Source organism: Homalodisca vitripennis, chromosome 4 (genome assembly GCF_021130785.1).
Source record: "Homalodisca vitripennis isolate AUS2020 chromosome 4, UT_GWSS_2.1, whole genome shotgun sequence".
Lineage (NCBI taxonomy): Eukaryota > Metazoa > Arthropoda > Insecta > Hemiptera > Cicadellidae > Homalodisca > Homalodisca vitripennis.
The window spans coordinates 38,228,810-38,255,657 of record NC_060210.1 but is presented as its reverse complement, the minus strand read 5'-3'; the positions used below and the strand labels follow the sequence as shown (position 1 = coordinate 38,255,657).

The 26,848-nt window shown below is 32.4% G+C and overlaps 1 protein-coding gene across 1 annotated transcript; it reads right to left on the bottom strand.

The window, feature by feature from the left end:
- Positions 1 to 6,935: 6,935 nt before the first annotated feature.
- Positions 6,936 to 24,248, bottom strand: LOC124359172 (putative serine protease K12H4.7). Its single transcript, XM_046811689.1, has 10 exons — positions 24,096 to 24,248; positions 20,762 to 20,956; positions 18,793 to 18,974; positions 15,517 to 15,752; positions 15,201 to 15,336; positions 14,056 to 14,232; positions 12,715 to 12,839; positions 9,119 to 9,251; positions 8,562 to 8,731; positions 6,936 to 7,582 (listed from the first exon to the last, which is right to left on the bottom strand). Exons 2-10 carry the CDS (start codon positions 20,951 to 20,953, stop codon positions 7,470 to 7,472), a joined length of 1,464 nt encoding a protein of 487 aa, XP_046667645.1. The 5' UTR covers positions 20,954 to 20,956; positions 24,096 to 24,248; the 3' UTR covers positions 6,936 to 7,469.
- Positions 24,249 to 26,848: the final 2,600 nt, after the last annotated feature.

The following is a 26,848-nucleotide window of genomic DNA, read 5'->3' as shown; positions in this document are numbered from 1 at the left end:
GGATGATAGGATTTTTGACATTTGCCATCGTTATATATTACAATAAAAAATAACACTACGTTTCAAGGATTGAAATCTATCCTCTTCTTCAGGTGATTATAACTAAATTACATTAAGCTACGACATTTGGCAACAGGTTGCCACTAGAAATAAAAGAGTATAAAATAACTCGTGCTTGTTCTCGTGTCCGTGGTTTGTGTGTGTAGTGTACACAAGCAGTCTTCTGGTATGTATGACTTAATTTATACTTTTTCATTTCCAGTGGAAACCCGTTGCCAGATGTTGTAGCTTAATGTAATTTAGTTATAATCGCTTGAAGAAGAGGATAGATGTCAATCCTCGAAACGTACTGTTATTTTTATTGTAATATATAACGATGGCAAATGTCAAAAATCCTATTACATTAGTGGAGGTGAAAGAGACTGATAATATATTAGGTCAAATCGAGAGCCAGCTGGATGAAAATACAGATCAGTCTGTAGAAAAACAACTTTTGTTCCTCCACATAATATTAAAAAACTACGAGTCAGTAAGTTAGCCAAAGTCGAGTAATCAATTGCAAAACTGCAAAAGATAGCAGAAAACCGACCAAAAAAGTACAGCTTCTGCAAGTAAAAAGCAAGATGAGTATGATGTGTTTGCTCAACACATGGCTACCCAGTTGAGGACCCTCCCGCTCAGAAGCTTTATCATCCTGCAAGAACAATTTCAAAGCCTAATAACTAAAGAAAGGCTCAAGACCATGAACCCACCCCCATCTCCAATCATGTCGACAGGTAGCAGCTACGATGACAATGATGACAGCGAACTGCAACCTAACTCTCAAAGTATTTTTCGAGGTCGTGGCACGTTTTATACAGAATTAAACTAAAACTGTTCTACATTCTTTCAATTTTTTTCATTCTACTCACATTTTTGTACGTTACAAATCAAACTTTGAATACATATAATTGAAATATATATTTCATACAACATTCCGTTCTTTTAAGTTCACCTAACAAACTAGTGTATGATACATTTTTAAATAAAACTTTTACATTGCAAAGTGAGTTCTACTTTTAATAAACCTTAAAGTTTGTAGGTATAATTTACGTAGCGAAGTAGGCCTACGTAGGCTTAAGTTGTGTCAAATTTGTATATTTTTAATTGAAAATTGTATGTTTTTACTAAATATTAAGTAATTCAAAGAATGCGTTGGATCTGCTTACCTCCATAAAGGTCTTCAAGCAGGTCACAATGGCTGTCTTAATATCAGGTAAAAAAATCGAAATTGTAGGTGCTGGTATGCGAAATAGCAATGATAACGACTGAAAACTGTCACCTGTGGCCAGAAAATGCAGAGTTGTTTCAAGCTTTTGTCTGGGGGTCAATGCTTTACGCATTGGAGTACTTTGTTTACGAATTATGGGTTCTACCATATGTAGCAGCTCCTCAAACTTTTCGACACTCGTACGTAAATGTCTTTTAAAATTCAGAGTATCTTCTATTGCGAGTTCGCGAAAAAGAGTTGCAGATGCACCAAATTCATGTCTCCTGTTGACCCACTTCTTCACCCAAACTCTTTTCCTATTCAAAACAGATTGCAATTCTTCACTTAAAAGTACAACACAATCTTGAATTGCTTCATTAAAAGCTTCGCAATATTCTTCATCACAATCCGACATGATTTCCTAACAGACTGGTCTACTGGCCGACAGTACAACCGATATACTTGTTGCCAATAACTTTCCCTGTGTAAATGGAAATTTGTGGAAAGTGACGTATTGTCAAGTACTGGCCGCCAGTAACTTGCTGTCTCTACTTTCCCCGTCTATAAGCCGCTTAATCTTAAACGGCTTATAGACGGGGAAAGTAGAGACAGCAAGTTACTGGCGGCCAGTACTTGACAATACGTCACTTTCCACCAATTTCCATTTACACAGGGAAAGTTATTGGCAGCAAGTATATCGGTTGTACTGTCGGCCAGTAGGCCAGTCTGTTGTAAAATCATGTCGGATTGTGATAAAGAATATTGCGAAGCTTTTAATGAAGCAATTCAAGATTGTGTTGTACTTTTAAGCGAAGAATTGCAATCTGTTTTAAATGGGAAAAGAGTTTGGGTGAAGAAGTGGATCGACAGGAGACATGAATTTGATGCATCTGCAACTCTTTTTCGCGAACTCGCAAAGGAAGATCCTCTGGATTTTAAAAGACATTTACGTATGAGTGTCAAAAAAGCTTAATTGGCCGAATGACTATGTAGTAGTAGCAGATGATGCCTTTACACTCAGCACAAATGTGATGAAACCCTACTCTAAAAGGAACTTGACAGTAGACGAGCGTTTATTAAATTACCGCTTATCACGGGCTCGTAGGGTTGTTTAAAACGCGTTCGGTATTTTGGCATCACGGTTCAGAATATTTGAGAAATCTATCGATCTCAACCTTCCAACAGTAGATTTGATTGATCATTGCACATGCATACTTCACAACTGGTTCCGCTCTACATCGTCCACAACTTATTTGGAAAAAGGAAGCGTTGATTTTGAGGATACAGAAACAGGGGTCATTCACCCTGGAAGGTGGCGGTCAACCCCCACTTCTTTGACTTCCTTGACAATTGACCGCTCAACAAACCCTTCCTCTAAGAGTGTGTCTGATAAAAGAGACAAGCTTGCTACCTACTACGTAGGTCCTGGTTCTGTCCCCTGGCAAAAACAATCGATTGTTAAATTAATAAAACATATTATTACCTTGTACTTTGTTTGAAGTTGTTATTGACTATGGAAGCTTTGAAAGGATGATAGGATTTCGGACATTTGCATTGACATAGATTCACGCTTTTGTTTGTCAACGTATTCACGATGACGACAGTGCCATGGTAGCTCTGAAAAACCTCCCAAAACTTTGAAATTTCATCACTAATCCACTTAATTGCACTTTTCTTCTTCTTTGTAACGCAATTTCCTGACAATTGCACAACGTACTACACCACAACAACATATCACAATGCGATCCGTTCCTTTACTTGCCACTGCTCTACTTGCGGTAAGTGTGGGGAAGTGCTTGTTTTGACAGGAAAGTACTGGCCGCCAGTAGTCACGTGACCGCCCACGTGACCAGCTACTTGCTGTGGAGTGGCCAGTAAAAACAAACAGTAACCTGTTTGTTTTTACTGGCCGCAAGTAATTACTTACCGCTGGAGTGGAAATCACCCCTTTAAGCGGCTTATAGACGGGGAAAGTAGAAACAGCAAGTTACTGGCGGCCAGTACTTGACAATACGTCACTTTCCACCAATTTCCATTTACACAGGGAAAGTTATTGGCATCAAGTATATCAGTTGTACTGTCGGCCAGTAGGCCAGTCTATTGTGAAATCATGTCGGATTTGTGATGAAGAATATTGCGAAGCTTTTAATGAAGCAATTCAAGATTGTGTTGTACTTTTAAGTGAAGAATTGCAATCTGTTTTGAATAGGAAAAGAGTTTGGGTGAAGAAGTGGGTCGACAGGAGACATGAATTTGGTGCATCTGCAACTCTTTTTCGAGAACTCGCAATGGAAGAATCCTCTGGATTTTAAAAGACATTTACGTATGAGTGTCGAAAAGTTTGAGGAGCTGCTACATATGGTAGAACCCATAATTCGTAAGCAAAGTACTCCAATGCGTAAAGCATTGACCCCCAGACAAAAGCTTGAAACAACTCTGGTGCGTTTTCTGGCTACAGGTGACAGTTTGCAGTCGCTATCATTGCTATTTCGCATACCAGCACCTACAATTTCGATTTTTTTACCAGATGTTATGAAAAGCCATTGTGACCTGCTTGAAGAGCTTTATGGAGGTAAGCAGATCCAACGCATTCTTTAAATTACCTAAATGTTTAGTAAAAACATACAAATTTCAATTTAAAATATACAAATTTTGACACAACTTAAGCCTACGTAGGCCTACTTCGCTACGTAACTTTATACCTACAAACTTTAAGGTTTATTAAAAGTAGAACTCACTTTGCAATGTAAAAGTTTTATTTAAAAATGTATCATACACTAGTTTGTTAGGGTGAAACTTAAAAGAACGGAATGTTGTATGAAAATATATATTTCAATTATATGTATTCAAAGTTTGATTTGTAACGTACAAAAAAATGTGAATAGAATGAAAGAAATTGAAAAGAATGTAGAACAGTTTTAGTTTTAATTCTGTATAAAACGTGCCATGATCTTGAAAAATACTCTGAGAGTAAGGTTTGCAGTTCGCTGTCATCATTGTCATCGTAGCTGCTGCCTGTCGACATGATTGGAGATGGGGGTGGGTTCATGGTCTTGAGCCTTTCTTTAGACCACTATCACTATTAGTGTCAATGTTATTTATGTACACTATCTAATACAAATGTTGTTTTTAGGTACCAAGCACCTACACGTGAATGGGAAAACATACAAAGAAGCTTCAATGTAAAATGGAATTTTCCATCATTGCTGTGGAGCCCTCGATGGGAAGCATGTCGCGATAAAAAGACCACCTGGATCTAGCTCTGAGTTCTTCAACTACAAAGGAGGTTACAGCATAATTTTGCTGGCATTAGTAGATGCAGATTACCGTTTTTTGTACATCGATGTTGGATCAAACGGCAGAGCAAACGATAGCAGCGGTCTACCGACTATCTTCACTAAAGAGAGCTATGGATTCAAATCAGCTTAATTGGCCGAATGACTATGTAATAGTAGCAGATGATGCCTTTCCACTCAGCATAAAATGTGATGAAACCCTACTCTAAAAGGAACTTGACACTAGAAGAGCGTTTATTCAATTACCGCTTATCACGGGCTCGTAGGGTTGTTGAAAACGCGTTCGGTATTTTGGCATCACGGTTCAGAATATTTGAGAAATCCATCGATCTCAACCTTCCAACAGAAGACTTGATTGTTCAGTGCACATGCATACTTCACAATTGGTTCCGCACTACATCGTCCACAACTTATTTGGAAAAAGGAAGCGTTGATTTTGAGGATACAGAAAACGGGGGTCATTCACCCTGGAAGGTGGCGGTCAACCCCCACTTCTTTGCCGTCCTTGACCGTTGACCGCCTCAACAAACCCTTCCTCTAAAAGTGCGTCTGATTAAAAGAGACAAGCTTGCTACCTACTTCATAGGTCCTGGTTCCGTCCCCTGGCAAAAACAATCGATTGGATTTGAATAGTTGAAAAAAGAAGACAATCATGAAGTTTCTTGTAAACATATTGATTTCTTAGTGTTTCATTAAAATATGTACCGTTGTGCATTTGTAGTAAAATTAATAAAATTATATTATTACCTTGTACTTTGTTTGAAGTTGTTATTGACGATGGAAAGCTTTGAAAAGGATGATAGGATTTCGGACATTTGCCATCGTTATTTGTTACAATAAAAATAAAAGTACGTTTTGAGGATTGACATCTATCCTCTTCTTCAGGTATAACTAAATTAAATTAAAGCTACAACATTTGGCAACGGATTTCCAATAGAAGTTTAAAAGTATAAAATAAGTCATACATACCAGAAGACTGCTTGTGTACACTACACGCACGTTACGCGCACAAACCACGGACACGAGAGCAAGCACGAGTATTTTATACTCTTATTTCTAGTGGCAACCCGTTGCCAAAATGTCGTAGCTTAATGTAATTTAGTTCTAATCACCTGAAGAAGAGGATAGATTTCAATCCTCGAAACGTAGTGTTATTTTTTTATTGTAATTATATAAACGATGGCAAATGTCAAACATCCTATCATCCTTTCATTACCTTGTACATTTTTGTAGTTTTCCTTGATAACAAAAAACGCCAACGTTGGAGGGGACTCAACATTACAATATTATTAATTAATTTATAAACTTAAATCTTCTTAGCATGAAATCTAAAAACAAATATTAACTGTTATACAGTTAAAAAATAATGTATATAATTTTTGTTTCCATTGAGGGTATTCAAATTTCCCTAATGGGCCCCCTTCTGATACGCTACGACTATGCTTGTAAATAATAGGTTCATATAATAAAAAATAATTGAACTTACCTGCTTCGCCAGGTTTGATTTTGAAGGGCGTGTTTAAAGCCACAACTCTCAAAAAAAGAGTCAGCAAGAGTGTTACCAGGTAAGTCTTGGTACATACAGGTCATCCGTACTTTTACCACTTGATTTAGATTCCTCAACTTTGACACGTTCTTGTCTGTACGTTGTTTTTTATCACTTTAATTTTGTTCCGTAAAAAACAAATATCCGGTACTTGTATACCTTGTTTCTGAATGTCGGTCATTAACCTATGCATAGCAGATTTCACGCTTTTGTTTGTCAACGTATTCACGATGACGACAGTTCCATAGCAGCTCGTAGCTCTGAAAAACTCCAAAAAACTTTGAAATTTCATCACTATTCCACTTAATTGCACTTTTCTTCTTCTCTGCAACGCAATTTCCTGACATTTTTCACAACGTACTACACCACAACAACATATCACAATGCGATCCGTTCCTTTACTTGCCACTGCTCTACTGGCGGTAAGTATGGGGAAGTGCTTGTTTTGACAGGAAAGTACTGGCCGCCAGTGGTCACGTGATCGCCCACGTGACCCGCTACTTGCCGTGGAGTGGCCAGTAAAAAACAAACAGGTTTGTTTTTACTGGCCGCAAGTAATTACTTACCGCTGGAGTGGAAAGGGACCCCTTTAGACAGGGGAAGTAAGCGGTAAGTTGAAGAGGCAGTAACTGGCCGCCAGTAACTTGCTGTCTCTACTTTCCCCGTCTATAAGCCGCTTTAGACAGGGGAAGTAGGCGGTAAGTTGAAGAGGCAGTAACTGGCCGCCAGTAACTTGCCGTCTCTACTTTCCCCGTCTATAAGCCGCTTTAAAAATCTTTTACAATTAGAGGTACTTGAAGTAAAAAAAGATTATTTATAAGGTGAATCCAAAAGAAATATTGAAAAGTTTTTAACAGTTTATCGGAAAATTACCTTAAACTTGTAGATTATAATTTTTAACATCTTTGAGTACAATATCAATCAGGACAGTAAGGAAGTCAGTGAAAATATAACTGCAGACATGAGACAGCAGACATTGGTGTTTAAGCAACACTATTGTTGTACAGTATATCAAACATTGGGGCTGAAAGGGTCAAAACATTACAGTAGATTCTGTCAATCAAAACTATTTAATATTTCGTAAGTAATATATGTAATTTCTAATTCCACCTGAATAATCAGTTTTTAATTAATTTTTACAAATATAAGATAAACTGGCCCTATGTCAAGTAATTAATATTAAATCTTTTACTAAAAAAGTAGACAGAAAACATTTTTGAAATATAAGTTTGTTGTAATAAAAAATAAATTGCTTATTTCACAGTTTACCTTTTTGTAACACTGAAACAGGATAAAAGTCACTTGACCTAAAAGCAGGTGTTTAAATATATTCCCATTAAAATTAAACCCAATAATAAAACGGCCGGATATTTTCAAGTTAGCTTTCCTGTAGCCATTGACCAATAAGTTTTCCAACTTCTTTGCGGGCTGCTTTAAGAGCAGGCAGGTCTGATGATCTGGGTGGATACATGTTGGCGCAGTGAGCAGTGCCTGGAACCCATATATTACCAACTTGGATTAGCAAAATTGAATATTCTGATTAATCATGTGTAATTTTCACGCAATTACAAGTTACATTAGATAAAGTTTATTTCTAAAGGGTTTGCTTCCAACTCAAATTTTTCAGTCATATTTGGAAGAGAACGTTTGATGCTTATATTATGAAATGAAATTAACCACAAACTTCAGAATAATGTATGTATTTCCACGCCTTGCAACCACTTCACAGACTTGTTTTAAAAAAACTTTTGTTCTGGAATAAACTAGCTCAAAGTACGTAAAATATCAATTAGCTTGATGATCATTGACAATTAGATCAATTTGTCAATGTTGAGTTAAACTTCAATTCACATACCTCTTAGTGCAGCGTCTGGAATCCAACGCTGTTGCAGGCTTGATTCCTGAAATCTGGAATCATGTTCGTTTGAAGAGACCCATAAAAAGTTGGCGAACATGACTAGATTTCAGAAGTCAAGTCAGTAACAACGTCAGATCCCAGACACTGCACTAAGAGGAAAGTGAACTGAGCTTACTCTACATTCACATAATATCAACTCTTCCCACAATAGCTGCTTTATGTGTAGATTTCTATTTGTTATGTATAGTTATTTTGTAAAGAATCTGAATTTTAGTTTTGAAGTATTTTATCGTTAAAAGAAAACAAACTATGAATAGAGAGTTATGTTTCAGGCAGATTATGTAAACTACACGATGGCACTAATAGTTATTAAATTAGAAAATACTTGCAGTTTATACAATGTTTGATACAATTTTTAAATAAAATTTTTGTTTGAATGTATTAGTAGATTAAATATACTCAGTTATGAGTATATTTAACTTCTAAAAATGAAACTTTACTCACTGTTGATTTTAACACCAGAAATAAATTTGTTGTATTCTTCAGTCTTGAAAACATTTCATACCAACCTAATTTAACCTTTTGATTTAAATTTTAAGTCTTGTGTCATACCATTGATAAGGATAGCAGGAGACTCTGACACCACAGTGGAAGTGATCCCTAGTGCATGCCAAGGGTCGATAGTACCATGGACATAGACAATTCTAGTAGCTTGCAGATCCAAACCTCCATATATAGAATTTGTACGATAGGCACCTTCATATATTTCTTTATTGGTAAATCTGGAATAAAATGAGGATACTTCAAATGAATTTATTATTTTCAATTTAGAAAGAAAGAACAAGTAAGAGGAGTAAAAAAGAGACTATTAATGTTGCTGTCACGCGTTAATTCTGATTTAATACATCTCTAACTATGATTATCACTTCAGTAATACAATACTACAGTAGCTATTCTGTTCTTCAAAAAGTCCTGTAAGGATGTAGTGCAAACCCAAAGCATTAATAAGATACAATGTGATCACACTTCATGATCCTTTTTGTACTGTCTTCAAAATATCTGGTCTCCAAGTATCTGGACCAATATAACACTATATAATAGCAATATAACAATGACCAAATCTCAATGCTGATTTAAAAATATTAAAAAAAATAATAATGGTGTCTTACTTGTTTCCAAAGATGTCAGAACACTGCTGCAAGAAGAAGTTTAATGGGAAGTCATTGGAGAAAAACTCTTGCTTTGACTCAGAGGTTTGATAGTAGCCAAATTCTGTACAAGTTTGATAAGTCCAAGTACGATCTGGAAACAGTATCATTTTACCATAATTCATTAATACTAATATTTCATATCTCTCATAAAATGTGAATTATTGGCCACAATATGAATCAGAGGAAAATGAAGATGCATATGGAAAAAGCTGGTAAACCTGTCCCGAGCTTCTGCCAAATAACTAATAGCCTCAATATCTAATCTTGGAAAAGAATGCTCATAAATTTACCCTATAACTGTGGATAAGTTTGTTCAATAAGCATATTACATGATAATTTTGTTATACTGTCAGTAAAATAAACTGAAATAAACAGGAAAAGGAATGTTAATATGAGAAGAAAGAAACAACAGGAAGAGTGATGGTACACCTTTTAATTCAACCGAATGCTTTTACTTGAAATGGGTCACCTGACTCCACAAAGTGGTCCTGAACTGTAACTATGGTTTGTTTCCTCTCACGACCTACCAAAATTCATAAAGCTGCCTCGAAAAACCTAGTAGTAATTCCCTTAAGTAAGACACGAGACCCGTAATAATAATTACATCTGCACTGAAAAGACCAAATTCCTGATGAGTGTGTATGACAAAGGGAAATTATATTAACATCAATATTGCATTTTCAAGACAGAGTAAGCCTCAAAAACTGGTTTTCCAGGATACATGAATACTTTTGTGACGTACAAAACCACATAGCTAGGAATTCATCTCACTACTTAATGGTTAATAACAGAGCCTGATACCTCTTTTGAAGACTATATTGAATTATGGCACCCCTTTTAATTGGCACCAGAACAGTTGTGTAACATTGGATAATGCCACCAATACTGTGTTAAATAAAGCATCGTGACAATTAATACAAACACAATGCAGTCTGTTATAGATTTGCATGTTAGCATATCATTTGATATTTAAATACCATATTTCCCTTATAGAGGACTGTTTCTTGAAAGAAGAAAGTTGATTTGACTGTGGCAATCTTAAAAAATCCCTTCATTATCAAGGGGGAAAATCTACCCATGTTGTTGAGGCAGTGACAAAAGTTCAACAGTGTTAGTTAACCTTGTAAGTGCTTTAGCCCACTAATCGCGCTGCAGTTATTTAGATCATGTTTGTTTTCTACTGTCTTGAGTAGGGTAAGAGTCAAAGTGATTTACTTATTAGAATAGAATAGAATAATGTTTATTGTCATTTTACAAAATGCATTGACAAAGTCATAAATACACCTAAGTGGCATAGTCAAAAGAGATATTACTCTAATACATAAAAATACTGTACATATATTTTAGGTTTGATGTTAAATAAAACATAATTCCAGTATACAGATGAAAGCTTTAAACCACTAGATTAACAAATTGGAATATGCAATTGGACAATCTAGAAATATATATCATTAATACTAAAAAACTCTGAAAGTTCATAAAATGGGTTCTGTATTAACCAGTTATATAGCTTAGTTTTAAAAATATTTACAGAATACTTATTAACTAGACCTATTAATTTGTTGTAAATCTTTTGGGAAATTAAAATATTACTTTGTTGGGTTTTGCTTAGCCTACAATGTTGCATTACAATATTATTTTTATTTCTGGTATTATGGCTATGTAGATCTCTGCTAAAAGTTTGAGATTGAATATAGTTCATAATGTATAATACTGAGTCAAATATATATATATATATATATATATATATATATATATATATATATATATATATATATATATATATATATATAGGTTAATAACAGTTTGCAATTCTAGTTTTATGAAAAGTGGTTTGCAATGGTCCAGAGGTTGTGCTTGTGCTATTACCCTAACTGCCTTTTTTTGTAAGATAAGAATTTCATTGATTTTAGTGCTATTACCCCATATTACTAAACCGTACCTTATTATAGATTGAAAAAATGCATAGTAAGCACATTTTACATAGCTTTCAGGCACATATTTCATTATTCGTCTTAGTAAAAAATTACACGGGATAATCTCTTGGAAATATATTCAATATGAGGATTCCATGTTAAATTTTTATCAATAAAAATACCTAGAAATTTTACACAAGAAAAGAAATCATTTATTATATCATATTGAGGAGTTCGTCTTAAGGTGAATAAAATATTTTGGGTTTTTAATTCATTTAATAAAAAGCCATTTGACCTGAACCACAATGAAGCTTCTTCGACTGTTTCATTCGCAAGGTCTTTTAATGCTGCAAAGTCTGTATGACTATTTAAGAAGGTTGTGTCATCTGCATATAACAGAGATTTGGCCTTAACAGCAGTAGGAAGATTATTTATGTGTAGTAGGAATAAAAGGGGGCCCAAGACTGAACCCTGGGGCACTCCACTCTCAACCACTAACTCATCGGACCAGCTTCCATTAATAAGAACTTTTTGTCTCCGATTTTTTTAAGTATTCTTGAAAGAACTTAGCAGAAATACCAGTAATGCCATAATAGTTAAGTTTCAATATTAGTTCATTATGTTCAACACAGTCAAATGCCTTGCTCAAGTCACAGAGAGTGACTTGAGCAAAGGGTGCATTCTCAAAAACATCAAGGACTTCTCTAATTAATGTGTCAACAACATCAATGTGGAACAATTAATCCATTTGGAACAGAAAATCACTATAATGAACAGAACTGAAGAACTAAACAAGCGTTGGAACTTATCAAGCTTCAAGCCAGACATGCTAAAAACCAGAGAAGAGATGCCCAGTCTACTGGGTGCACTGTGACATCAAAAAAGACAGAAGACACATTTTTAGACTGGGAAGCCATTGCCAAACCGAAGCTCAAACTAATTGATACAGTTTGCTTTAGATTGGAGTAAAAACTATGATTTTAATTACTTTTTTACAAACATTTTTTAATGTTCCAAATAAGTCCAGGTACTGACATTGTGGAGTATATCAGCATTCATATTATCTAAGAAGAGGTACTAGATTTTCAGAAAGTGCATTTATGCTCTGGACAGAAGCCTTGTGATTCCTTAAACTTTGGATGCTTATTTGGAACATATATGACACTTATAAATACTAGTTATAAGACATTTATATTTTACCTTTATATATCCAAGCATTTATGATGAACATAATTATTACATTTGACTAGCCCCAAGATCTACATAAAAGAATAGGCTACAGTGTATGTCTTATTTTAAAATTCACAGTATCCGTGTATAGGTAATGTGTAGCCACTGATGAATTAAGAAGGAGCATCGTAAGTATTTTATGTATTTTATGCTGGTTCACATTGAAAACTGACATGCCACAAATAGGTGAGATTAGTATATCTGTATCAGTTTTTTTAATAGTTGTTAGCCAAGATTTTAATTACATTTTAACTTAATTTAGTATTCATAGTTAATCATTATTACACGTTTGGCATCTGTTCTGTTGATAATGTCTAAAAGATTTGTAATACTTTATTCTGACACTGTTTATATATAACTAATAAGGCTATTTTAATTCTGGAAAAACGTTACATAATTAATACTTACACCCAGAGCTAACACCTTCTGATGTCCAAGACGTTTCTTTTAACTCTTCAATCATTTCATCATATTTGTAGCTAACACAGTCTTCTCCAAATATATTCATTAACAATTTATTGACAGTTGCATACCTATCAAAACATAGTTTTTTTATCTAACATGAAAATATTCAAATATGCACATGCTAATTTTGAAAATGATTATGGGGAATGCAGCATCAACTCCAACAGGAAAATTGGGCTTTGTCTTGATTTCTTATTTTACTTGGAAATGGATAACTTGAAAATAATAATTAGTTAAGATTGTCAAAATACATTGGGCCTACAAATCTAGACCTTCGATCCAATGATATGATGGTGTGGATCACAAAAAACTTTTGGTGCAGTAAGCAACTGGACCTTAAGAGTAGCATAATATTATACAGTTGCCTTAAAAGTAATAATATGAAAAACAAAACTAACTGAAATTTATAAACCTTTTGATATTATTTGTGTAAAAAAATTTTATGTATGTGTTTTATGTTTCTTAAATCCCTATATTTCCAAATAATTTAATGGAAAAATTGCTGATCTTAAGTTTTGAAATTAATAATATTTTGTAACAAAAGTTTTGCAAAGTTTTTTCGTGCATCTACTCACTCTTTTTGTAGGTAATTATTTTTTATTGATGATGTTTCAAAGCTATGGTGTGCATTTCCCAGAAGTAGAATACAAAGACCATCATTAGTGCCAGGAATGCAATGAAGTGAAAATTATTTACTATACTTGAACATAGTCTAGTTATTTAGCGTTTTCTGAAAGTTTGATTTTTTTTAAACATTAGACAAATCAGAAACTACAAAAGATAGGGCCTAATTTTTTTTGTTTTATAGGTTAGATACATCTCTCCAAATTGAATGAAGGGTTTTATAAAGAATATGTTATACATAATTTATAAAAATAATTTTGGTAAAACATTTTAAGTATCTAAAAATATGTTCTGTTTGTCCAAACATTTAATTCAATTTGATTTATTTAATATACCCTAAAAAAAATGTTGATATCTTTTGTAGTTTGAGAAAAAAATACATAAAATTGGCCAAATTAACATGTCCAAGATACAACCATCTGACTTCTTTTGTCAAAACTAGTAGGTGCACTATTATAAATAAACTGAGTCCACTTAAAAATTACAATTACAGTAATTGAAGCAAACAATTTTTTTAAGCAAATTTCTGTTTGTTTTTATTTGAATTTGTATTCACAAAGACTTAGGGTTAAGTTTCCATTAAACTGACTTGAAAATTAAAAACCTTATAAACTCTAACAAATCTAACATTATGTTTGGAAATTGTCTACTGTTGCTAACCTTACAAGGGGGCTGCCCATAGACTTGTTTGTCATGATATCACACAGTGTGTCTATAGTGATTGGCAATCCCACATTATCTTTGTTGTATTGGACTATAACAGCAAAGTTATCAGCCAATGATTCCAGCAAGTTCCATACATCATTCTGGTTTGTTGGGTCTATAGGATCACACAGCCTGAAAAAATTAATCACATAGACTAAACACAAACTAAAAAATGTTTGACAAATTTGAACCTTTATACCACAAGTGTTTATGACAATTAATATTTAATTTAGTTTTAACTAATAAGAACTCCTATGCATCAATTTTAACAGGCCTTTTTCACATCTACTAAATGCTTATTTTAAGCATCAATGCTATGATGATTGCATAGTTTAAGGACAATTGGTACAGTGTTAGTATCGTCAACTGGAAATAAAACTGATTATTATGTTTTTTACAATAAAATGTATACAGATGTTAGATCAGGGTTATTTTTATACTAGTTGTTATTGCCACTGTTGAAAATGCATAAGGTCATTGTGCTATTTAAAAGTATTAAATTAAACAAAGAGTTTTGATTTTGTTTTACATGAAAATGAATATACAAGAGTGTAAAAGAAGTTATTTTTTTTTAGATGAACAAATGGCAAACTACATGCATAAAAAGCCACAACAATAAAATCAATTTACAAACTTTAATTTTTTTTTTTAATTTTTACAATGATTACTCTTTTATGTGTTATATGCACATTATATAAATTACAATGCGCTATTTATTTTACAGAAAAGAAACTGTCATTCATTATTAAACAAAATATGTATGCCAGATAAAACTTAAAAACTCTCATGGGTAATAGTTTACTAAACCCTAGCAAGACCAGATAAAGACTAGGACATCAACTAGATTTTTATGACTCTAAATGGTTGCTCATACATCAAGTGTGAGATTTGGGTTATAACTGAAGAAACAAAATAATATCTTAATATAAATTTATGTTTAAAAAAAAAACATAAGAATAATTCTCTTGAAATGTGTATTGACAGTGTAAAACAGAGAAATGTAAAAACAGATAAATTTGTGATTCTTAGGTTTATACACACTAAAACATTTCATTATATATTGGTAGAATTGTTTGTCCTGACAAACAAAATTTACTAACTTGAATAATCTGTCAATAGTCTTCTGACCAGATTTCTTTTTCAAAAGTTGATTAAATCTTCTGTTTGCCATTTCCACAGCTTTGACACAGGACTGCCCACAAGTCCCTAAGGAGTTTCTGACCACATCCATGTATTCTAAAAATATATAAATTAATCAAACTTATGTAGATACAAAGCTAAAGATCTAATTAATAATAAGTGCTCACTTCATTTCTAATGGTCTTTAACAGATATTTTAAAACGTTTATCTTTATAAATCATGTTGCAAACACATTTCTGAAGTTTAGTAATTACCAAACTAATATAATTTATTACCAAAGAAATCAACTTTTGCCAAAACAGGTCCACTGGCAGACATGGCAGCATGTATGAGGTGGGGGTACTTCAGTCTAACCCATGCAGCCAGATTGCCAGAGTATGAGCCTCCAAATGCAATCCACTTTGTGTCTGATGTCAAATTGTACTGAACATTCATCCCCACGACAAAATAGGCGATATCAGCCAATGCTTGCTCACTGGAGAGGTAGACCAAATTGTCTGTACTTGCATCGCTTCAAGGACAGAACAGAAAACAATCAAAGTTAACTTCATATTAAAAATATTCAATATAAAGAAAGCCTACAGCCATTTGTTGATTGAGAGAGATCAGGTAAGAAAATCTGGTGTACTCTTTCTAGTTTGTAAACTGAAGGTGAATCCAATTGATCTTAATTTTTATTGTTAAATTGTAAAATGAGCCAGATAAGCTGTAAGGTTACTATTACAAGACCTTCCTCAGGTCTCAAGATTTAGATCAAATTTCATTAGCATTTATAGGTGACCTGTACATTTGGAATTACTGACACTGATTCACAAGTTCCTGAAAATTTGTGGTCTCTGAGTACATATATGATAAAAGCCTCCAGTTGATACCACTGATTCTAGGTTCATTCTTGTATATGAAGTGCTGGTTTCCAAACCGTTCCTCATCCCAAATAATAAAGTTATTGGGCTCATCCTATAAAGATGAATGAGCTGTGCATGTCTGTGCTACTTTTATGTTTCAAAAAAATCCCTATCCCATTTAAAACTATGTTTGAAAATCATATCAAGTTCCAAATGTTTCTTCATTCACCACCTAGTCTGTTCCAAATCAAACCTCATACTGTTTCAATAAAGTTTCAAACTGATCTTCATTCAGCGCAAAATGGCTTCCCATCAACTACGTTTCTTACAAAACAAACTTCTTCCTTGAAACTATAATCATTGCAGAACAATGATTTTTAAAAGTGTTTTACTTTACTTTATATCAGACTGTTGGGTTATTTAATGCAATATTTATATGGTAACTTAAACGATTTCATTAAACAACAGTTGGAAGCAATGATGTACAGATGATACATAAAAAATAAACAAATGGTTTTAAGGAGACTCTGAGGTACCGGTACCTCGTAGTATTATAATGTATTGTTGTAACCATGGTTCAATTAAACTGTTAATGTAAATAGTTGAAAATGAAATAAAGAATGATGTGGCAGTTAAAAAGTAACCATCAGTTTAGTCAACGGATAAAGTAGTAGTCTACAAGTTGACTGAAGATCAGACAGTTAAAGTAATGAAATAACATCTATGATATATTATTATTTTCAAAATGTAACCATTCCCGGTAATGTGATAACAGTATAAGTCCAGGTAGATGGTTCAATTGTTGCGGAGAAGTGGATCGGAGAACTTGCACCAAAGCAAGTAAAAGCTTTTACTTGCCCCCAAAAGTAGATCATAGCTTTTTACCACCAGATTGGGTTTTAACGTAAGAAAATTTCAAACCATCACTAAACTTATTGAGTACACTGACATGTTTGCAGGCTTTAGACAGGTTGTCAAATATGGAGTTGACTTTCAAGTGTCTGATTCAAAAAATGCTATTAGATATCCTGCAAATTGGAAACTCCAGTTTGTACCATCAAAACGCATTTTGTTAAAAAAAACTACAAAACTGATAAAATAGTTGTGAGAAAGGAGATAAACTACCTGGGTGATTTTGGAAAATATCAAAATATCTTAAAACAAGTAAAAACAGTCCCTGACAATGATCAGCAACCATTGCCTAATCTTCTTTCCAATTAAGATAGAAAAAAGTTAAAGATATTGATAAGCTTCTGGTGAAGTATGGTGACAACTACCAAACTACTACAAACCAGTAATAGATAGAGAGCAGCAGCAACAACCAATGGAACAAAACCTACTGGAAGAGAATGTTGAAAGTAGATTAACAAATTTCAATAACATTAAGGCAACTTAAAAAGTTTCCGAATGAAGAAATGGTGAATATAGAAAATTAATATCTATAAGGCCTTTTTAAACTTAAATATTAATGGTGAAATTTCCTCTAGGTAATTAAATATAATATAAACAATTTTACTGTAGTAAAATAAATAACCAATAAAAAACAAAATTATTTTGTTTCATTGTAAACTTCCTTGAGTGTTCGAAAAGAATCTTCACCCAGCTGTAGTTGTTCCAAAACCAGCTTCTTAGTTGCTTTTAATCTAAATCTATTCTTATCCAATTTTAATTTTTGTTCTCTTTGTTTAAAGCAGTCCAATGATTGCTTTTTATCTGTGGAAAAAGATTAACCTTAATAGATCCACAGATGAACAACCTCTAGTCCCTAGGATAACCCACATATGAATCACCAGCCTCTTAAAAGCTCTACCGATGTACAACCTACTAGCCTCTATAGGACAATCCACATGTAGGTCACCAGCCTTTCAAAAGCTCCTCTGATGTACAACCTATTATCTTCTAGGATAATCCACAATATGATCACCTAGCCTCTTAAAAGCCCCTCTAATCTACAACCTGCCAACTTCTAGGTTCATCCGCATATTGAATACATAGCCTTTTAAAATCATTATTAATCGTTAAGGGGCAAGTGTGAACATCCAGTGTGGTGATTAGACATGGTTTGTGTACTTTGTGTACCAACAGAGTTGCAACCATCACTTTCCCCACCTGTTCCCCCACTACTAAACCCTCACCAACCTGTGAAATTCTTATGAATTGATGACTCACAACTTGCCAGTTGTCAGTCTGCACGTGTAAACCCAATATCGCAACACCAAAATAAAAACACACTGTCTAAGACCATGGCCACTGGTGGATTACAAATTCCACTATGACACTCACACTCAAATTTTTGATGGCTGTTACATATTACAGAATGTTCTATATTCCAGAGTTTGTAGTATGATCAATATCTACAATGTAGCCCATTTTCAACCATATACACCTGTTTATAAATTTTACCACAGTTGTAAAGAACAAACAGAATTTTATAATGAATGACATTTTAAATCAATAACCAAATAATCATTATGATACCTATATCAAATAATTATTTAATAATAACTATAAATATAGTAACAACAATTAATTATTTTAAGGCATTGAAATTACTTAGCTAACATTTGTGTTTTGCTAGTGCTCTTGCCAATTTAAAACACAATGAAATATGACTAAACCTAACTATGTATTTAAATAAATGTAATACTTAAAATAATGTGTGTAAGCTATATTTGTAATTATCTGTGTTTAGATCCCCATTATCACCTTGTAGGATGACTCTCGCCATAGTAGCGATGTTCTATTTGAAACATGAGTGCACCGTACTGCTTGGCATAGTTGACCATGTTACTTTCCACTAGCCACGAGCTATCAGCTGGTCCCTCCCCTCCCAGCATGATGAACACTGGTCCTCCTTCTGTGAAATAGTCTGTCACCACTTGGTACCTCTACAACACAGATGCAGTGTAATTGACTGAACAAATTGACTGCAGCGTTGATGATTGACAGGTCTTTGGATCTGTTAAATTAATTATAGACAGCAAGAACATAGCCAGAAAAAATGTTGGAGGGGGGTCTAGAGAACTGATATTTTTCCTGTAGAGGACAGAAAGTAAGGCAAGTGCAGTCAACTGCTCATTCTCCATTTTGTTCCTTAAAACGTTCTTGGCCCGTTTCAATGTTGAGAAGGATCTATCAGCAGTACATGTCAGTAATACTAATTATTCAAATAATAATAATCATTTGCTAAAAAAATAACTGAAATAAATTTAAAATTTGGGTGGGTCTAGATCCCTTGGACCCCCTTGCTAGCTACGTCCTTGACTTACAAAGTTGTGCATCGTGGTGTAACCATTACTTAAAGGACTAAACAGTTCTCCTACAAGTTTAACATGTTAAATAATGTGATACACAAGCACTCACAGACAGTTATGACAACCTCGTACATCAATGATACAGTATATATGTTGTGATTCCAAATATGCCATCTATTGATTAGCCCACCGTTGGTTGCCATAAGTCGTGGTTCCAAATATTATGAAGGTCAGATAGCAACCACATGTTAGTATTATCATGTATTGTAAGTCAGATGTTAGTGTTCTACTATGTTAATTATTTGCCCCATGTGGTTGTGAAGTGATTTCAATGAAGGTGTAGCTCAGTCATTAAAAATATGGTATACTTACCACTTAGATTATTTCTAGGTTATAACATTTCCTTGTAATTTACTTATTTAAATTTATTTCATATATTTTAACGTAAATTCTATGCACCAATTAAATTTACTTGAACATGTGACTTTAGTGATCCACGTAACACTTGTTTTTTCACAACATAATGATTAAAGTCAAGCATATTGAAATATTAATCTAACTACATTATACAATTTCCAATTGCCATTTCACAAATTTAATTATAATGAAATCTTACGAAACGTGCTCTCTAGCACGAGGACCACTAACACACGCTCTTTTTCTTTTGACGGTAAGAAAGGGATCTGGGTAATATGCTCTAACTGTCAGTTCTACACACAGGAAGTTGTGTTTTTTAGTCTCCAACTCAAACTATTATGTTTTAACTTGATGTTCGTTAATATCGCCAATATATTATAAATTTCTTTAGTGATTATCGCAATTAAATAACTTGAATTCATTCCAATATAAAGTTGACATCTTTTGTTTTAGTAATTATTTCAATCTTACATATAGTAATCAGATTTTTGTAATATACAACAACTTCCACTTACAGATCTTGCCGCAAACTATTTGAAATTTAATTTTGAATTATACCAATCTGTTACATGTTTGGTAAGGCAAAGTCAAATTATCTTTATTTACATATAAGTTAAGTAATGGTATCATCAAATATAGTACAAAAAGCTTTAATCTTGGTTATGTTGGATTTTCCATTCATAAAACTGTTAGTGAGTAACCATTGATTCTGTATCCAGTTCTTAAGGCTTTGTCTTTGTTCGTTTTCTTCATCAAATCCTCTGGTAATACATTCCAAATTTTAGAGCCAGTGTATATTCGACTTTACTCAGTTTTTATTGATACAAATCTATTTTAAAACAGTAAGTCACTAGCCAGTAGTTACAGTTTATTGTAGTACTTTTTGAAACAGTGAAAAATGTGTTTTTCATACTCAGTCAGACTGTTCATATTACACTAAAGTAATACATATAATTTTATGACCAATATTACTATAATCTAGCATGATTAAAGTATGTACCAACCTGCAGCCATGTTTGATTATTTGTGGGATCGAAATGATCCAGTAGTTGAGTAAACCACTCATCAGGTGGGTTTGAAGCACCATTGGGGAGAGGAGGTCTCAACATGCCTAACTTACTTCTCCTTCTCAGACCATTTGTACCAAAGGATGCAAACATCAACAGTACAAGACATCCGATCTGTCCCCAAGCCATGATCTGTTGAGTTAAGAATTTTATTATATGAACTTCTAGATTTCATTCAAATCAAATATATTACTCAAATTTAGATTCTTTATTTGCAACAAATTCTTTAGATTGAATTAACATGGCATGCTTATATGCAATAATGTTAAATAAACTAAACTAGCAAACATTTCATTATTATCTAATCTCTGTAATCATTCAAAAAGTTCAGTATAAATACAAACAACGTAGCATGATTTTGTACTTTTAGAGACATAATTGATAAAAAGTATAAATAGAAATTATCCCTATAGGGACCCCTGAGAGGCTCTAACAGAAATTAGTTTTCTCCTTGTAACTAACTCTTCAAAAACTATTGTACCTGGTTTCATTACAAATAATTTATGTCCTAAATGTATTCAGGTCCAATCATGTGTCATCCAAAATATTAATAACTCCAAAAATATGTTTAAAAGTCCATTCATTCGACTCAATATAATAGAATTAATTTGTCATACTGGAAATTTTTCCTGTTGTTATAGAATAGGTTATTATTAGTATTTTGTGCAAAATTCATACTGAACATAATATTTATTTGCTCATGGTTAGGTACTGATTACACCTAATGCAAAGGTGTCCATTACCAGGAAAATTTCATCATCCATTAAAACCCAAAGTGTTTCATTGCATAAGCATTTTTTCAGTCTTCAATTAGAACAGATTAACCAATTCAAACCTAATTTGTTTTTATAGACCAAAATCTCATGAGATTCACTACAATAAATTTGGATATGTTTTCCTATATTTATTATTTCTTATATTTTCCAGAGGCATTTTCTGGGGTTGATCATTAATACATAGGTATTTTTTACAAAATAAAAATTGCTTGTGACAGTGTGCTACAACCTCAAATGTAAGTTATCTTTTTTGTGATTTTTTATTTTTTTAATTGCATAGTTCTATTGTCACATTTTTACATTTTGGATTTTGATGAGTGATTTTTAGATTTTTCTTTATTACAAGGATATGATTAACAAATCAAACATTAGTTTTTTTTGGGAAGATGTGCAACGCTCGTTAGATCTTTCAACATATCTTTGATTAGTTGTCACTATATTCATTATTTAGTTATAGTGTTTTATGCATTGGAGACGTTTTGATTATTTTTTATATGTTGATGCTTGAATAAATAAAACTTGATTTAGTATATATATTCTCTTCATTTCACTATAAATATTTTTCCTACTTGGAAATTGTTTTTAGATTCTAGTTTTTAGTATATTCTCTAGAATTTATTCTTTAAATATTCAATTCTTGAGTTTTCCTGTGTAGGCTGGATATACTCTTAAAAAGTTCCAGTGCTGGGGTTAAAACATTTCATTGTCTGATAATAAAATAGAATTATTGGAGCTGAGTTCTGCTTTCTGATCATTCTACTTGAAATCTATCTTCAAGTACTATGACCTCATGGACTTTTATGCGGCTCCTGGGTGTCCTTCAAAATAGCTCTTTTCACTTTGCAAGGTTGCTGCACAACATTGATATTGTCCGGCCACTGTTGAAATTTTTTTTGTTTATTTTATTCTTGTTACTGTTACTTTTCATTTATTTATTTACTAATGTTAATGTTTTTATTAATTTGCTTCAATGGTTTTGATCTGTTTGAAATAGGTTTAAATGAAAATTAAAATGTAAACATTTATAAATTTTACTTGTACATATTGAGCAAACAGCTCTTTCAAGTTTTTAATTAATTTTTGACTTTTTGTATTAAAATTTTTATTAATAATGGTATTAATTGGTGATGGTGAATTTTTTGTAAAAGAAAAAATTCCAAACCCATTAATTAGTTGCACTCTCCGGAATCAAACTCTTGAGCTCTCAGTTACGCCTCAGCTATAGTTTTGAGAATGGGGAAATAGTAAATCAGTTTACTAGTTGCTGCATATATACAGCCGCTGTTAAGGAAATGTTTGACAATATTTTATTATAATATATTACAAGTTAATATTCTGTAATTACTGAATCAGTTGTTGCATAAATGTTCATCGAATAGCTCCACATTGAGTCCTAAGTTTTGGTTAATTTTTTCACAGTTTCAAAAGTGATATGAAAACAATGATATGATAAAATTTGAGCAAAAACGTAACTAAAAAGTTTGCAATTTAAAGACTTTTGATGTGTGAAAAGTAAATATAAATATAGTTTTGATTCATTAAAATAGTTAATGATATATAGAAATTTAAATCAAAATCAGCAGTTTTTGTTGTTGTTTCTTGTAAAAGTCCACAATCTACACCTTACTCCTGAGAAGTTTTGGCCAGCTATAATGCTACCTTTGCAAGACAGCCCGTGATTTTCTAGCATGTTTGCACCTTGGGTGTGTTTACCAGTAATAAAATAAAACTACTATATAAGAATAGCTCAATTGGTACACTTACGTGAGGAATCATACAATTGGGTGACTATTATAAACTATGATCATTTCAAATTACTAAATGCAAATAAGGCTTAAACAAATCTCGTAAGTACTATTGATTTTTTTATTTTATTTAAACTTATGTACTAAAATTAAAAATTAAAATCCAGTTACATTGCAGTATAATAAAACAAACATTTAAACATTGCCTTATTACTGGCAGTGCCGGTTTTAGCACTACTAGTGCCCTGGGCGAGATTCCTTTGGCGCCCCATAATTGCAATTCAATTACATACAGCCTGCGGTGCCCCATTTCGCCCAGCACCCCTGGGTGGTCGCTCAACCGCGCCCTACCCTAACGCCGCTCCTGATTACTGGTGTCATAAGTAATACAATTTTGTGCACAGAGTACTCAACTTAGTGTACTATAACTGTCTAACATAGTAATACAAATCAACAAACAGAACATTTAAGACTCAAAAAGACAAACAAACCTACTGTTATTCAATTGTTTTCCATTTTAAACTACACTTAGGTATTTTTTTTTTTATAAAACGATTGTAATTTATTCCATTCATTTATTTTACAATTTAAAAATAGTTTAAATAAGATTTGTTAAGTTCTGTTCATTATTAAAAAAAAAAAAAAACAAATTTGAAATGTATTCATTAACATACACACATTTAGCCAATAAAATCAATAAATTTAGTTTTTTAATTTATATAAACATACAGGCTGTTTAAATGGTCTTACCTTAAGTAAATTTTCAACTTGAATAATACTACAGTGATTATACAACAGATCACATGGCTGATCTTGATTTTATTCATTGAGTTTATAAGTTGATCTTCACTATAAATTTCTGGGGTTTACTAAAGTGCCTGTCAGTTACAAAGAATGGCAAACTTATCTAATCAAGAAATGACGAAAACACTCATCTGATTTAAAGTAGAGTTTTTAAATTATTGATTTAACTTTTACTGATTCTCAAAAAGATTCAATCTGAATATTTCTGATTAGAATGTTATTCTAAAATCACTCCAAGACATTTGAATGATATGTGAGAATAGATTGTACTGTATGTTGCAGAGTATTTCATTCAAGCCAGCCTATCTGACAGTCTAGCTGGTTCCGTGTAATCTGAATAATTTGATTTATACCATATTTGTTTACCTGTAAATATAACTGAAATTGTAATAATAAATAACAGATTAAATATGTCAATTAAATCAATTTGAAGATTTAAGAATATTTTAAAGAATGGCTGTAAAAATTCAAATATTTTCTTATTCTAGGCCCTTTGATTTGATCTTTATTATCAGAAATTTGTTTGATTAATTTCATATGTTTTTATCTCTGCTTATTTTGTTTTCAAGTCATTACTTTTATCATTTGAATTAGATTTCAGTAAAATTTTAGTGTAATTTTTAAAGTTTTTGAGAATATAAATTATTTTTTGATACATCATTGTCTGTTAATAATCTCCAAAAACTTTAAGTTCCTTTATATTTTAAACAATCAATAATTATTATAACTATAACTTAAATTCACTGTTAAATTTTCAATCATGCCTATTTTTTATTCCAATACAAACTAAATCTGTCATCTTTTTCTCTAAAAAGACATATTTTATCAATTTCGCCAGTATCTGTTGTCCCAGGATTTACTTATTTGATCATTTACTGTAGGTCTAATTTTGTTGAAGACGGTAATTTGGTAATTCAAATTCTTCTATTTCTGGTATTGAAATATCTGTAATTTGTCAAACAACTACAACCAAATCCATAATATTTTGATTTTAATTTAAAACATTTCCTATTTTACTTCAATATTTTTAATAGTAAAAGCTACAGGTTGATTAGATTTTTTTAATAGTTTCATGTTTTTTCATCAATTCTAATATCTTTTTGATTGAGTAGCCCAGTTACAAACACGGTCAGGTCCACTATGAAAAATTACTCAGGAGAGCACAAAAACAGTTTAGAATGAAAATAAAGCAGTATTTCTGCAGATATTTTTACATTGTGATAGTAATTTGTGTTTGAAAAATTGAATTTGTAAAAGTTTTGGTAGAAAAAGATTAAGGGTTTATTGGTTCTTTACAAAATAAAAATAGACCTGGCTGAGTTTTTATATGAGTGGAGTTGGATGTTTTTGTAAGAAAACCTCCCGGTATGAAACAACGAAAGTGATACAACGAATGTAGTTTTTTTTTTTTAAAGACTATATCAGCAAGAATAAAACATTTTCATTACAAACTTTGCTAAATTTACAAAAAGTAACTTTACACATTCTGTAATAAAACACATTGTTTGATGTTTCAATAATTTTTAATTTATCTTGTATAAAAATAATGTTCAGACACAATTTCCAAAACTTCTCCTTCATCGTCTTCATTTGTTGCACATTCACAACATTCTTTGTTTTCTTGTAGTTCAGCTTCATTTTCAGGTTATGTTTGTCTAAGATACTCGTATCTTATACCAGTAGAAAGTCCAATTTTTAATTTCCAACTGAGTCTTTAGTGTTTTTCTAAAAGTTTTTGGCATCTTTCAGTTTGGCGGGTTAAGCTTGAACTCTTCCTGGTACTTGAATGTTAGGTTTTTATTGACGACAACTTCTTTCCAGGTTTGTTAACCTGGAGTGCCGAGACTGTTCCATGTAAGTATGTTATCTCACCTTGAACGTCAATGTATTTCTTAGACCTATTCTTAATCAAATTTATTCTTCTTACTCTATATTTTGAAGTGCAAGTCTTGGTATCCTTAATAAATTCTTTTGCCTTTGCCTTCCGATTGTATTCATTCCAATCTAGTCTAAGTTTTTTCACATTACCGTGGTCTGCAAAGCAATCAAGGTATTCTTTGAGCGTAACAATAGTATCTTTTGTTTTTATCTCTTGTTTAATGCACTTGAATTCCTTGTTGCTAGGCATAATAGAATAGCCAGTAACAGAAAACACTATTTCAATTCTTATGATCTTTTGTAGACTGTGACTAAACCAATTCAAGCACATAGTCAAAACAATGGTGTTCTTATTTTGGCCAACGCCACATCTATCGAAGACCGAACTAACAGTACATAAATAATTAAAATCTCCATTGTTAAGCTTCGTCAAAGTTATTTGAAATTTGCCAATGCAATTTCATTGGACGACCTACTCATGTCAATTTTATGTCCATGCGTAAAAAAACACTCTTATTGGTTTTTTTTTTATTCAAATGCTTGAAGTTTTATTTTACCCGTTTGTTTTTAAACATTTTTCATTTAAATAGAAAGAGTTTCATCTTTGAGCTTTGCTTAGCAAAAATTAAATTGTTCAATTTAACTTTATAAATTCTTTTTACATCCCATTCATTTAAAAGAAAATTCAAATTATTTTATCGGATTGAGTGGATTTATTGTGATAATTTCGTATTGAATACTGTTGCAAAAACTTTAATTAGTTGGTATTAATATGGGAAGCAAAAATGAGGTGTTTAAATCTTATAGGCTTGATAAAGGAT